At 35.6% G+C, this 14,124-nt stretch overlaps 1 protein-coding gene across 1 annotated transcript; it reads right to left on the reverse strand.

The window, feature by feature from the left end:
• Positions 1-3,060: 3,060 nt before the first annotated feature.
• LOC133296950 (abscisic stress-ripening protein 3-like) lies at positions 3,061-4,213 on the reverse strand. Its single transcript, XM_061495994.1, has 2 exons — positions 3,959-4,213; positions 3,061-3,472 (listed from the first exon to the last, which is right to left on the reverse strand). The coding sequence occupies exons 1-2, from the start codon at positions 4,154-4,156 to the stop codon at positions 3,287-3,289; spliced, it is 384 nt and encodes a 127-aa protein (XP_061351978.1). The 5' UTR covers positions 4,157-4,213; the 3' UTR covers positions 3,061-3,286.
• Between the last annotated feature and the right edge of the window lie 9,911 nt (positions 4,214-14,124).

Below are 14,124 nucleotides of genomic sequence, written 5' to 3' on the forward strand. Positions count from 1 at the left end.
AGAATCCTCTTACGTACATACATATTTTGAAATTATTCTTCAAGTTAGTTCACATAATCCTTAACATATTCTTACTTACCAATTCACTAGTCAATACTCAAACTTAGACATATACGTCTTACATATTAATTTATTTAACCTAATACACTTAACCCATAGGTTGACTTAGGTTTCCATATTTTCTCCATACATAACATACACTTGATTTTACTTGATTTATACAACCAAGCACTTAATTGAATTAAAAACCATACTTAGATCATACAATAACAAAGTGGCCAAATGGTACTAGTAAGGTTACCATACATTTCATGTATTCCGTTCTTAAACAAAGACTACTCAAGACAACTCTTAACTTTACTTTCCATTATTAAACTCAATGATCACATAAAGTGTCAATAACCATTCTATGCTTTTAACTAATGAATCAACTAATCCATTCAATTCTAATACATTCATTTAGCACCAATCATCCTTAAAACATAAGCCAACAAGCTTTCAAGCCCTTTTTCCTCATTATGGCCGAAATAATAACATAGTTTCCAGTCTGGATAGTCTGTACCATTTAATTCACCAAAAATCCATTTCTTATCCGATTGCCCTGAATTTTTAGTATGTTATACTAGACACGTGAAGCTTTAATTTGGAATAAATCACACTCAATTTGGAGTTCTATAAACCCAGATATAAATTTTTCAAAAATAGGGCAGATTTGGCTTCATTGATTTTCAAACATATAGAGTTTGTTAATTTGTTAATCTAAGGGTTATTCAACATACTTCACTAAATAATAGGAAATGATTGAATTTCTCTTGACGTGGATCAATATGTCTGATGATAAAAGAAACTATTTGGACCAAACCAATTAATTTGTAACCAAACTCATTTTGTCTCCAATATCCATAAATCAACAGGGCATAACCATTACAGATTTTGCCATTTGTAAGCTATCTAAAATTTTCGATTTGGGCTGATATGGACTTTAGCTAGACAAATCAACAATTTAAATTGAACCTAAAGTTTTGGGTATTAACAAAAGTATCACTATTAGAGAGTAACGTTATAATCAAACAAAAGTATCACACAATAATTCAATTAGTATTTCTCTATTGAGATTAATTTTTTTTTTCTGAAAAGCAGAACTCATTAAAAATTATTATTAGATATTAGGTATAAGGGTAATTTATAATTTTAATGATACTCTAAAATCTTCTCTTGCTCTTTTATATAAGAGCCTTATTTATGTACAAATGAATAACCCAATCAATGAAATCAATATTTTTCATTTTCTCTCTTTTAGTTTCTATTATGGTATAAGAGCGATAGCACCCTCCATCAGGGATTTTCCACTGCGTCATTTTTTTCTTCTCTCTAATTCAATTCTTTTTTCGTTCAATTTTTTTCTTTCACCTTCCCAAAGGGTTCTCTGTGATCTTTTTTTTTCCATCTATGGCGGCCTCTACTTCTACCTTCCCGGCGTCCCCAGATCAGGTGTCCTCTGTCTCTAGATTTCACAGATATGGTTCATTTTATCCCTTCTCAGATCGGGTTTATTTTTCTGGCGTCTCTTTCTTTCGGCTGTGTCTAGGCCACATTTTTCTTTTCCTGTCATTTTTCCAGGCTATTTTTGTCTTGCATAATTTTCGGCGAAGCTAAGATCCGCTCTCTCTATCTGTCTCTCTCTCTCTCCAACAACCGAATCAATTCACTATTCTAGGTCACATCTCCTTTTCAAATCTGTGTTAGCTACAACCGTTGCCGCCAGATCTGTTCATCTTCGGCCAACATCTGTCAGCGTCCATCAGCACCGTCCAACACCGTCATGCCAGGTCATCCGTTCTCACCTATTCGGGTTTGTGCACCATCTACCTCCATCCCTTTTAGCGTGGGTCTATTCACCAATCGCGTCCTTGTTCTCAGATCACTTAGATCTGTTTCATATTTCTGGTCGCGTCTCCTTTTCCGGTCACATCTACTTCTTCTCCGGAGGCGTCTCGTCTCTGCCGTTCCAGACCGTTGAAGTTTTTCGATTTGCATTTTCTTCTTCTTCAGTCGAATCTTGTTTCTTCCAGCTGTGTTTTCTTCTTCTCTGGTTGCTCTTCGGTTATATCTTCTTTTGTTTCTGATTTGTTCCAGATCTGTCCATTTGTTCTCTTCTATTTTGCAAGTTAATGAAGATTCATGGAGCTCATGGATGTTTTTGCAATACTGTTGCGTTTTGTTGTTCCAGATCGTGAGTTTTCGCTTGGGCAATTCATATTTTTTCTTCTTCTTATTTTTGGTTTTTGATTTTTCTAATGTACTATTGTTGGCTTGTGGCATGTATTCTGGCCAGTTTAGTCATGTTATTGGATTTCTTGTGTTGCTATTATTTCAGCATTATTGCCAATGTCCATTCTGACACCATTTTATTTCGTTGATGTCCATCTCGGGTTTAGTTCGCTGATGTCCATCTCAGCATTGTTGGCTTTTGCGATATCCATACCGGTACCATTGATTTTGCTGAAGCTCATTCCAGCACACTAAAGATTTTGGTTCCTCATTCAGGATTTTTTTTTATTTTGCTATTATGTTTTTTGATTTTTCTTGTTCAAGATGGAAGTTCTCTTTGTTCTCTCTCCATCCTGAGGCGGAGTATTAGATTATAGGTATAAGAGTAGTTTAGTATTTCAATGATACTCTAGAATTTTCTCTTGCTCTTTTATGTAAAAGCTTAATTTATATATAAATGAATAACCGAATCAATGAAATTAATATTTTATATTTTCTCTCTTTTACCTTCTAATAATTATTGTTAGTTCGACAAATCAACAAGTGAAGGAATCAGAGTCAGCCATCAACATCAGGGCCCTGTTATCAGTTTGCATAAAAATAATTGAGGAAAATCAACACCCATTTTTCTATGATCTTATTATAGCCGGGCTGGACAATCAGACGAGTATAATGACATTTGAATAAATTATTATTAAGAAAAAAGATGATTTTCTTGAATGAATAAAAAAGGAAAAATCTTCTACCTTGTGCAATAAGATTGCATACACGTATATGATACTTTGGACTTTAGAGATGATATTTCGTAAATAGAGAAATAAAAGTCAAATACAAGCATATTATTAGTGAAATTAAGAAAGCTCAACAGACACGACATCTTCACAAGGATTAAAAACATAAACATCATCAGCCACTAAATTTTTTATTCAGGGTAGTTGCTAACTGGCATGGGGTTAGTACTCCATCCCAAACAACACTCTCTTTCAAGTCTACTTTAATTTATGACTTTTATTTTTCAACCAAAGAGATGGTGGTGCTTCTTTCCATGAGCCTCCTCGTCTTCTTTCTTGGCCTCTTTCTTCTCATGATGTTCATGGAAGGCAAATCCACCAGCTCCAACGGCAGCTGCCGCTGCAATCTCCTCCTGTATCTTGTGCCTGTGGGCGTTCTCTGGATCTTTCTTTGCCTTGTGCTTCTCATGCTTTAGTTAAAAAAGGTTAAACATGTTATCAAAAAAAAAAAAAAAGCTAAACAAAATCATCATCTTATTTGATAAATGTTACCTTAAAAGATAAATGACATAGAATTCATAAAATTGAAATGAAATAAAAAATTAACAAACTCAATATGTACGGACTTCGTTTCGGTGAACTAGGGACTTAAATAAAATCATAGATTCAAGTCATGGTAACAAAATCATAAGGTTAAAGAAATAAAGTTCAATCATCTCCGTATGAGCGTATTGATCTTAAATACAATTACCAACTTTTGGTTGGACATTCTCCATTCTTCCGGATCAATCAATCATCAAACTATAATTTTTCGATGACAAATTTTCTCAATCAGTCACGGTAAACAAAATTTTTGGACTATATATATATATAAATATAAAAAAATATTAATTAAGGGGGTAAAATTAATTTAATAATCTTTTGAGAACTAAAATGGAAATAAAGTATAAACTTACCAAAGCATAAGCACCAGCAGCAACTGCTCCTAGTTCACCAAGCTGCTCCATATGCTTGTGGTGCTTCTCTTCCTTTTGGTAGTCAACTTCAGTTTCGGTAGCTTCAAATGTGGTACCGGAGTAGACGAGATTGTCGACGGGCTGTTCTTCACCCTTGTGATGGTGAAAGAGGTGATGGTGATGCTTCTCTTCAGCCATGGTGGTTGTGAATGCAAAGTGATGTCGAGGGTGGATAGAAAATATGGTGAGTGTTTAATGTTGATGTGGTTTGTGTATGGAAGTAAGCTATTTATAAGTGAGTATGCGATTAATTAGCTGATACGCAAGGTAAAATGAAAGACAAAAAAATGGCTTTGTTTGTAGTGTTTGGAAATTTCTTCCCATTTGGAAATTCTCAAGAATAATTAAATTCCCAATTTCAAATTCAGAAAAAAAGTTGAGAAAAATATATCAAGATTCTCTTATGTTACATAGACAGAAAAAAATAAAAATATAAACACAACATTAATATACTCTACATAAATAATAGCAGTCTTATGTGGAGTAAAATATATCAAGATTCTCTTACGTTACTTACATAGGAAAAAAAATAAAAATTATAAGCAAAACATTAATAAACTCTACATAAATGATAGCAGTTTTAAGTGGAGAAAAAAATATCGAGATTCTCTTATGTTACTTACATAGAAAAAATTAATAAAAAATAAACACAGCATTAATAAACTCTACATTAATAATAGTAGTCTTATCTCTTTGCTTTTATGTTTTTCCTTTTTATTACATGATTTTCTAATATTAATAAATAATATGTGATGATCTTGATAAGAAATAATAATAAAATAACACATACAAAGAATTTGATCATAGCGCTAACAACATACACTTTTGCTACATGAATTTGAAAAAATAGATCATAATCACTTCTTCTATCCTACGATTGCATGTCGTGAAATGCCTCCAATGTTAGGATTAGTTTAGAATTCACCAGGTAAATACGTAGTAAAATACTAATATATTTTAAGAGTAATGCTTTTTGTTGTTTACATATGATTTAGATTTTATGCTATAGTGTATTAAATTGAATATAATAGCATATTTAATTACTATTGTTCAAAACATGTTTATTAATTGAAAATGTAATAATGATTTTGTCATTTGATCATGCAAATTTTAAATTATATACATTTTCTCTAACAAAAAATGTTGTATAGATGTAAAAGTTTAATAATATTAATTTCACTTTTACACTAATTAGTTTTATCTTCAATTAATCGAGATATTCCTACAAGCTTGCAATGAATCTGTACTCTGTAGCAAAGCTTGATTATGACTAATTACTAAAATGACTTCCTATTAATTGACTTTTATCAGATTCAGCTTTAGTCCTTTCTTCGAAAGATTGACTTCCTTATTACTCCTTTTTCCAACCTCACCCGTTATTCTGTGATAAAACTTTGGGGAAAACACTTCTCCGGAGAAGTGTATTCTTATGTCATAGATACAGAATTATTTTTATGTTTAATTTTTTTTTTTTTTTAAAAAAAATAATGGGTCCCATTATAGTTTGCTGTCTGCGGGAGAAGGGAAATCATTCCCGTCGCTGGAGAGCCTTAAAGCCCTAAAACTTTATTATAGAAAAGAGAAAAGTGTGTCATTTTAAATGATATAAAATTATGTTATTTTAAGAGAGAGATAGATACAAAATAATATTTTTTTATTTAAAATTTAAATTAAAAAAATCACTCACTTTCTCTCCATAATTTTCATTTTTTGTGTCTATCTCTTTCTTAAAATGACATAATTTATATCATTTAAAATAACAAACATCAAACCCTATAAGAAATCAATATAAACAAGGGTTTTATGTTTGTTATATTAGATGATGTAACATAACTTTCTTATACACACAATTTTATGTAGATCTCATCCCTTGATTTTTCTCTCTCCTTTCTTCTCTCTCCTCCCTTTTTTCAATTATGTGTATAGAAAAGTGATGTTACATCATGTTTTTGATTTACCCTATAAAAAATGAGAAAAATAAATATTATATTGTAGGAAAATTCTCTTGTTATTCTATAGAAACAATAAATATGAAGTTCATCATATTTAAAATAAAAAGAAAAAAAATATAACACATATAAGATGACAAACGCAAAATCTATAAACAATGTAACTCAGATGAATATCCACAAGATAATAACGTCTAACTTAACGCACTAATACTCCGATCAAAAATAGAAAAAGTCACGCGCTTAAACAGTTTCGACGTGCAAGCACGTTAGAGGATTTCAATCACGGAAAAAGTGGATCATGATTTCCTTTCAACATATCTGAAAGGGTTTTATGATTATAATGTTACATGACTTAAGAAAATTTTCCTACACACACAACTACAAAGTGGGGTTCACATATTTTTTTTCTCTTTTATTATTTCACTTTCTCTCTCATCTTTATTGTGAGTGTAGGAAAGTTTTCTTACATCATGCAACATTATACTCATTAAACCCTATCTGAAAACCATAAAGGTACGTTATAGTAATTATATAATTATTAATTGAATTTTATAATTATCAAATTAGGTAAGAATTGAAATTTTTTGTTATAGAAACTAGAGATAAAGAGTACGTGAAATTCATATGTTAGAAAAAATTATGAGATCTATGCCAGTACAAAAATTAAAAAGTGTGTAAGAAGATTTCAATTCTCATGTTGAAGGGAAATTATAAAATCTTTATTAATTATATATTTTCTGAGTATTTAAATGGGGAAGGAATGAAGTGGTGTTTGCTTAGCTAGGCAGATCGATCTTAATATAAAAGAGATTTGACTTTGTACTCAAAGCGTTATCCTCGACGCCGGGGTAATGAATTTCACCGTTATGATGTGAGAAACGAAAATATATATATATATATATATATATATATATATATATATATATATATATATATATGAGACAGGATCCTTTGACACCGGTGTCAAAAAAAAAGTTTGAAACCTCATCTGAGAGCCGTTATATTAAAAAAAATCAACGATTCTGATTTGTAAGCATGTGACACCATTGATTTTTTTTAATCTAACGGCTCTCAGATGAGGTGTCAAACTTTTTCTTTGACACCGGTGTCAAAAGATCCTGCCTCTATATATATATTATATTTATATATCTAATTCTAGATTTGGATTGCCGACATAGAATAATAAATTATAAGATTACCTTAGCTTAATTTGTCGGTTATAACAATTTTTTTTGCTAAATTACATGTAATACCACCGCACTCTTTGCTCGAAAAACCACCATCAACTTTTAATTTAAACAATTATCCTACTTATACTTACTTTCAAACAATTAAACATTTCCGTTAAAATACATCACACTCGGTTAAATTGTGGGCCCCACATCCTCATCACCTTAGTACTCCCCTTCAAGCCACTCGTGTTATCCTCTTTTTTACTGCATCACGTAGAAAAAGGAAAATGTTGTGGCCTGCCCAATGTAACTTTGTTTTAGCTGTTGTTTCTTGTTTGTAGCTAATGTGATATGATTAATATTCATTAGGATCTTTTATTCTTAAAGAAGCATAAACCCTTGTCATATATTTAGAAAACTCTGTTTACACCTGTTGCCCTGCTCTATATTTTCAGCAGTTAATCACAACACTCCCATTTGAGCTATACCGTTCCAATGGACACATTCTACCATTTACATAGATAATGTGTGCATGAACTAACGGTTGTTGGGAAAATAATATTTAAAGCACTTTCACACTCAACATAGAAAATAGCTCAACAATGTTTTCTCTATCAGAACACCAATTTTGAAGCAGAACCTTGACAGTGAGAAGACTCTGCTAATTTTAGGTCATTGCCAAACATACCAAGCTATTTCCTTTAAATCTGTTTTCTTTTAATTATCTCCATCAGATGAAAATTTCGAGCCCCAAGAGTTTTGAAGTTCCATACTGTTCTGTCTGAAAGACAGAGATGTCCAGCCGATGACTGGTATATTTTATGTGGGATCTATGTGTCCTCTCTCAGGTATCTATGAATGAGATACCTTAGATGATAGACAGATTACTGTGCACAATAATAATCGACATAGTCAAGGCGTGGGGTGTGTGCACAGTGACAAGCTACGAGAGAGAGAGGGTTTAGAGTGTGTGTACCTTATTGACTTAATCCTTTATTTATAGAGGGTTACTTGGCAGGTATGTACTTTTGGACCTCTTAGGAACATTGGGGGCCCAAGTTTAACTGTTTAGCTGTCTGGATATGATCGTCATTAATAGAAGATTCTCTTCTTTTTTGTGCTGTCCTTTATTGAACCTTCTAGAATATAGGCCTTTGTCAGGTCCATAACAGTTGCCCCCCAGCCCGGTAGTTTGGTTGTCCAGGCTGCCGGGATGTAATAGCAGTAATCTCTGCATTTGAATTTCCTTTGCATGTTTTATTCAAGTTAGTAGAGTCAAATTCTTGCATTTTAACCCGATTCCTTTCCCCGGATGGTTTTGTTGAGGTAGCAAATTAACCTGATCAAGGTTTTCTAAACTTACCTACATTTTATTTCGCAAGCCTAATTTTTTATCAAAACTTGGATGTGTTGCTTTCTTAGCAATAATTGGATTATTAAGGGTGTCCCCTTATTTTCCAAGATTTCGGATAGAATCCCCTGCTTTGCTTTTGCAAGGGGGGTTGTACTACCTCTGTTTTACTCCTCGGCTAGAATCCATTGCCTTGTTTTTGCACGGCGGGTTCCACTACCTCGATTTTATTCCTTGGCTAGAATCCACTGCCTTGCTTTTTGTAAGGCGGGTTCCACTACATTGGTTTCATGCCTCGGCTAGAATCCACGTCCATGCTTTCTTGCAAGACGGATTCCAATACCTCGTTTTTATGCCTTGACGAGAATCCACATCCTTGCTTTCTTGCAAGATTGGTTCCAATACCTTGGTTTTTGGATTTTTAACTCGACTTCTTGCCATTGATTCATTCACCCCGGATTTCTTATCTTGGGTCTTTATCCCGGATTGGGGTGTGATCATTTCTCTAGGATCCTTTCTCTCCAAACCCGTCTTCATTCTTTATCCCAGATTTCTTATCCTGGGTCTTTATCCCGGATTGATGGTGTGATCCTTTCTCTAAGATCCCATCTCTCCAACCCGTCTTCATTCTTTATCTCGGATTTCTTATGCTGAGTTTTTATCTCGGATTGGGGTGTGATCCTTTCTTTAAAATCCCATCTCTCCAACTCGTCTTCATTCTTTATCCCGGATTTCTTATCCTGGGTCTTTAACCCGGATTGGGGTGTGATCCTTTCTCTAGGATTCCATCTCTCCAAACTCGTTTTTATTCTTTATCCCAGATTTCTTATCCTGGGTCTTTATCCCAGATTGAGGTGTGATCTTTTCTCTAGGATCCTATCTCTCCAAACACATCTTCATTCTTTATCCCAGATTTCTTATCCTGGGTCTTTATCCCGGATTGGGGTGTGATTCTTTCTCTAGGATCCCATCTCTCCAAACCCGTCTTTATTCTTTATCCAGGATTTCTTATCCTGGGTTTTTATCCCGGATTAGGGTGTGATCCTTTCTCTAGGATCCCATCTCTCCAAATCTGTCTTCATTCTTTATCCCGGATTTCTTATCCTGGGTTTTTATCCCGGATTGGGGTGTGATCCTTTCTCTTTGATCCCATCTCTCCAAACACGTCTTCATTCTTTATCCCGGATTTCTTATCTTGGGTCTTTATCCCGGATTGGGGTGTGATCTTTTCTCTTGGATCCCATCTCTCCAAACCCGTCTTCATTATTTATCCAGGATTTCATATCCTGGGTCTTTATCCCGGATTGGGTGTGATCTTTTCTCTAGGATCTCATCTCTCCAAACACGTCTTTATTCTTTACCCCAGATTTCTTATCCTGGGTCTTTATCCCAGATTGGGGTGTGATCCTTTCTCTAGGATCTCATCTCTCCAATCCAGACAACGCCAATGTTCTGTCTGAAAGACAGAGATGTCTAGCCGATGGCTGATATATTTTATGTAGGATCTATGTGCCCACTCTCAGGTATCTATGATTGAGATACCGTTGATGGTAGGAAGATAACTGTGCACAATAATAATCGACATAGTCAAGGAGTTATGTGTGTGCACAATGACAAGCTAAGAGATAGAGAGGGTTTAGAGTGTGTGAACCTTATTGGCTTAACCTCTTATTTATAGATGGGTTACCTGGTAGGTGTGTACTTCTGGGCCTCTTAGGAACATTGAGGCCCAAGTCCAACTGCTTAGCTGTCTGGATAGGATCGTCATTAACAGAAGATTCCCTAATTTTTTGTGTTGTCCTTTTTTGAACCTTCTAGAATATAGGCCTTTGTCAGGTCTATAACACATACCATTTGAAAGATTTCATCTTGAGAAAGACTTTTTGCAATATGAGTGAGATGAAAGAGAAACTTTCATTCTGATAAAACTGATAAAGTAAAAAGTACAAAGGGCCACCCTATATATACCAGGCATATTAGCTAACTGAAAATAGAAGAGGCCCACATGGCCCACATGGCAAAGTAACTACTTTCTAACTTAACACTAATAGAAAGCTAACAAGATAACACTAGATACAAAAAGATAAATACCACATGTGGGATAAAAGATAAATACATCCATAACAGGAACATTGACCAAACTGACATACCTTTAATAAAATTTTATCGGTATGCCACACTCCAATAGGAATTTTTCAAAATGCCACGTTATAATCTCACTACACTACCAAGTGAGATTGCAACGTGACACGTGGTAGGATACCAAGGTGTCCCATTTCCGTTGATCTGACAAGTGCATGGTTTTTGTTGTTGTCGCTATACTAATATTTTTAATTAGCATGACTAAGGTTGTTTATTTCGTATTTTATAATAGGTTCATCGCATCCCCACCTGATTCACTGCATGGCTCACCGCCTCATGAGGACCATGCTCCCACACCTCCCGAATCCCCAGACTCTCCTCGTAGGTTGATTACACCCGGGCCTATTGACCCGTCTCTCCTGACATTACAGGCGAAGCACATATCCATATATGTGTGGAGTGGTGAGGCAGATCGGTGACTTAATGTCAGGATTCCGGCCACACACGATCCTATGCACATTCCTAAGGAGATTCATCTATACTTGAGGCAGGCAGGTTTCTTCCACGTTGCGCGGCTGCGCAGCCATGATGTGTGTATATATTGTTTTGTTTATTTGTGTTCACAGGTTTTTCTAATAGTTATATTTTCAATACATCACATGTTTTTATTGTTCCAGATTGACCATGTGTAACACCCCGTATATATCCGGTAATGTTATCATAATATCGTATTAAGCTGCGCTTAATTAAAATGCGGAATTACTTTTTCTTTTCAATTATGATGCCATTAACATTACCAACTTGCTTAATAATCAAATAATAAAACATCGCCTGTATGTAATTGCAATAAAACAGCTAACTGAAATACCTCATAACATAGATAATATAAGTGTGGCTCTAGTCACGGAACTACAACAATGCAGACCGGACCATCTAACAGTTTATACAACTCCAATCTAAAAGTACTAACAGAAAGTGTCATGGACAATCCCCATGCTCACTCAAATAAGGCAACATGCCCAACATCAGTCTCAACAACAACATATCATAAATAGCGGAAAACATAAACAGCATCCCAAATCCAGTCATGCTAACATAAAATAGTAAAGCATAATCAGCTAAGCTCCGGCCTCCTGCCGCCTGAGACATCAGTACCCATACTACCTGATCCTGAAATAAGCATTCCTCAAACGTGGGGTAAGATCTCTAATCTAGAAATCTCAGTAAGTCAGTGAGTCCTCAAGGATCTTCCACCCCAAGCTCACTTACATGTGCAATATAAGTTCAAAAGCAATTTATCATTTATCATTTCTAAAACAATGCAATGCAGCAGATAATCATGCCATGTGTGTCAATACTAATCTACTGGCCAGAGACAGTGCAGGTATACGTCTATCACCTACACACCGTGCAAGTACCACTTGCATTCACCCCGGTACACCGTCTTGTATGGCGCTACATACTCAGGCTTCTCGTCAAGATGAAACAACACATGCATATTAAAGCCATTACATGTAAAGTTCAATCAACATATCAAATATCCAAAAGCATGTACACAACATGCATAAACCATACCCCCATGGGACATGGTGGAACCACAACATGGGTAAACCGAGGACACGAAAGCTTACCTTGCAAGCTAACTCCAAAAGCCAAGAGTCCACATCTCAAAGTCCAAACACAGCAAATTCACAATCTGTTACGGACCAAAAATACATCAACAACATGCACCACAAGCATACAATATTAAGACAACGCCTTTTCATTACGCTTTATGTCTTAAGGCTTCTCACCAAGCCATAAGCCCTTAATCACTTGATTCTGACTTAGTTCATTAATTACAGAAGTTCCACTTCAGCAATCTAGGGTCCACAAACCCCCAATAGCCTACTGTACACACAACACAACTACTGCTCAACGAAATCCCAGAATATCCAGATATCTCACTGTCCATATTCGGATATGCAATATCCGGATATACAGATTCACATATCCGGATATCCCAAAACCACGTATCCGGATATCCAATATCTGGATATCAGTTCGACAAATATCCGGATATTTCACGACAGAATGCAGTTTCTGCATTTTCGTGAAGATATCCCTTAAAGGTTCCCTTTTTACCGATTTTAAACACCTAATCATGCATTTCTAGATGTGTTAAGCCTCACCCAACAACAAGTTATCATCTTTTAACCTTAACATGCATCAAGCTTTCATTTTTAAGCATTAAACTCATGATTAAAGGTTGGTATACATACCAAAGGCCAAAACAGAAGAAGAGGTTGCTCTTTGGAGCTCACAATCAGCCCCTCAAGACTGACTCAACAAGGTGCACGAAATGGACCAACAAGATGAGTCCTTTCCTCACCAAGGAAGCTACTTGGAGCTCTAAACCACCAAGAACAAGATGACTCCCCTCCAAACTCTCCAATTCAGAGCAAGGACCTCACAAACAGCAACTCATAAACTCAGAAAGATGACACTTTTCTGTTCACAATACTCACACCCTCAAGCCCAAGTGTTTAGGAAGAGGTAACATGGAGGTAGAAGGTCACAAGGCTCACACAAGGGAAGAGAGCATCAACACAGAGTAAAACTGATCAGCCACCACAAGACACTCACGCATAGAGACAGTCTTCTAGGGTTATGTGCCCTTAAAAGGGTATTTATAGCCCAAACGCACTTAAACACACAGTATTAACTTTAATTGCTACGCTTAGCATTTTAATCCCAAACTTTGGATTCTGAAACTACATAATTTTCTAAGATTTATCATATTTTTCTTGTAATTTTCTGAGCACTTTTCAGGTACGCGTTTTTCCAAGCCAGTACCGGTTTCCAGCACCAGTTCTCATTATTTGGACTTGAAACTCGTTTTACAAGTCCTAAATATTATTCTAGTAATTATCATGCACTTACATTAATTTTCCGGGATACTTTTTCGGCACACATTTATACTGACTAGCAGAATCGGTATCTGCACTTTTCTTCCGAAAAACGACTTTCAGCATTCTTAATCACTTATTATGATTATTAAGCCTCATAAATAATTATTAGGGTCAATTATGGAATCATTTCCTATTTTCTCGTAATTTGTTAATTAAATTCCTTAATTAACGGTGCGGGTTCTTACATTCACCCCACATTTTTAGGATTTTGACCTTAAAATCAGAAACATACCTGGTCGAAACTCGGGGTACTGCCGGAGAAGCTCGGACTCACGCTCCCAAGTACACGCCTCAGGAGTCCTTCCGTTCCACTGCACCTGGACCATCGGAATGATCTTGCTCCTCAGCTGCTTCTCGCCACGATCGAGAATCTTTAGTGGTCCGACGGGAGTCTTTAAGTTCTCCCGAACTTCCACATCATCCGGTTGCACCACGTGCGAAGGATATGCTATGTACCTCCGAAGCTGAGACACGTGAAACACGTCGTGGATGTTGGCTAGGTTCGAAGGCAAGGCAAGTCGGTAGGCAACAGGTCCTACTCTACCAAGAATCTGGTATGGCTCAATAAACCGCGGGCTCAGCTTCCTCACTCCGAGTG

This window comes from Gastrolobium bilobum, unplaced genomic scaffold, assembly GCF_033153095.1.
Source record: "Gastrolobium bilobum isolate Gb01-03AN ecotype WA unplaced genomic scaffold, APGP_CSIRO_Gbil_v1 utg57487, whole genome shotgun sequence".
In the NCBI taxonomy this organism is placed as follows: Eukaryota; Viridiplantae; Streptophyta; class Magnoliopsida; order Fabales; family Fabaceae; genus Gastrolobium; species Gastrolobium bilobum.

Bases quoted from the DNA above. Each gene is read 5' to 3' on its own strand.
- LOC133296950 (XM_061495994.1), bottom strand. From the start codon at position 4,156: ATGGCTGAAGAGAAGCATCACCATCACCTCTTTCACCATCACAAGGGT. The intron at 3,473-3,958 runs GTAAGTTTATAC...TTTTAACTAAAG, and splicing joins CTGCTGGTGCTTATGCTTTG to CATGAGAAGCACAAGGCAAA.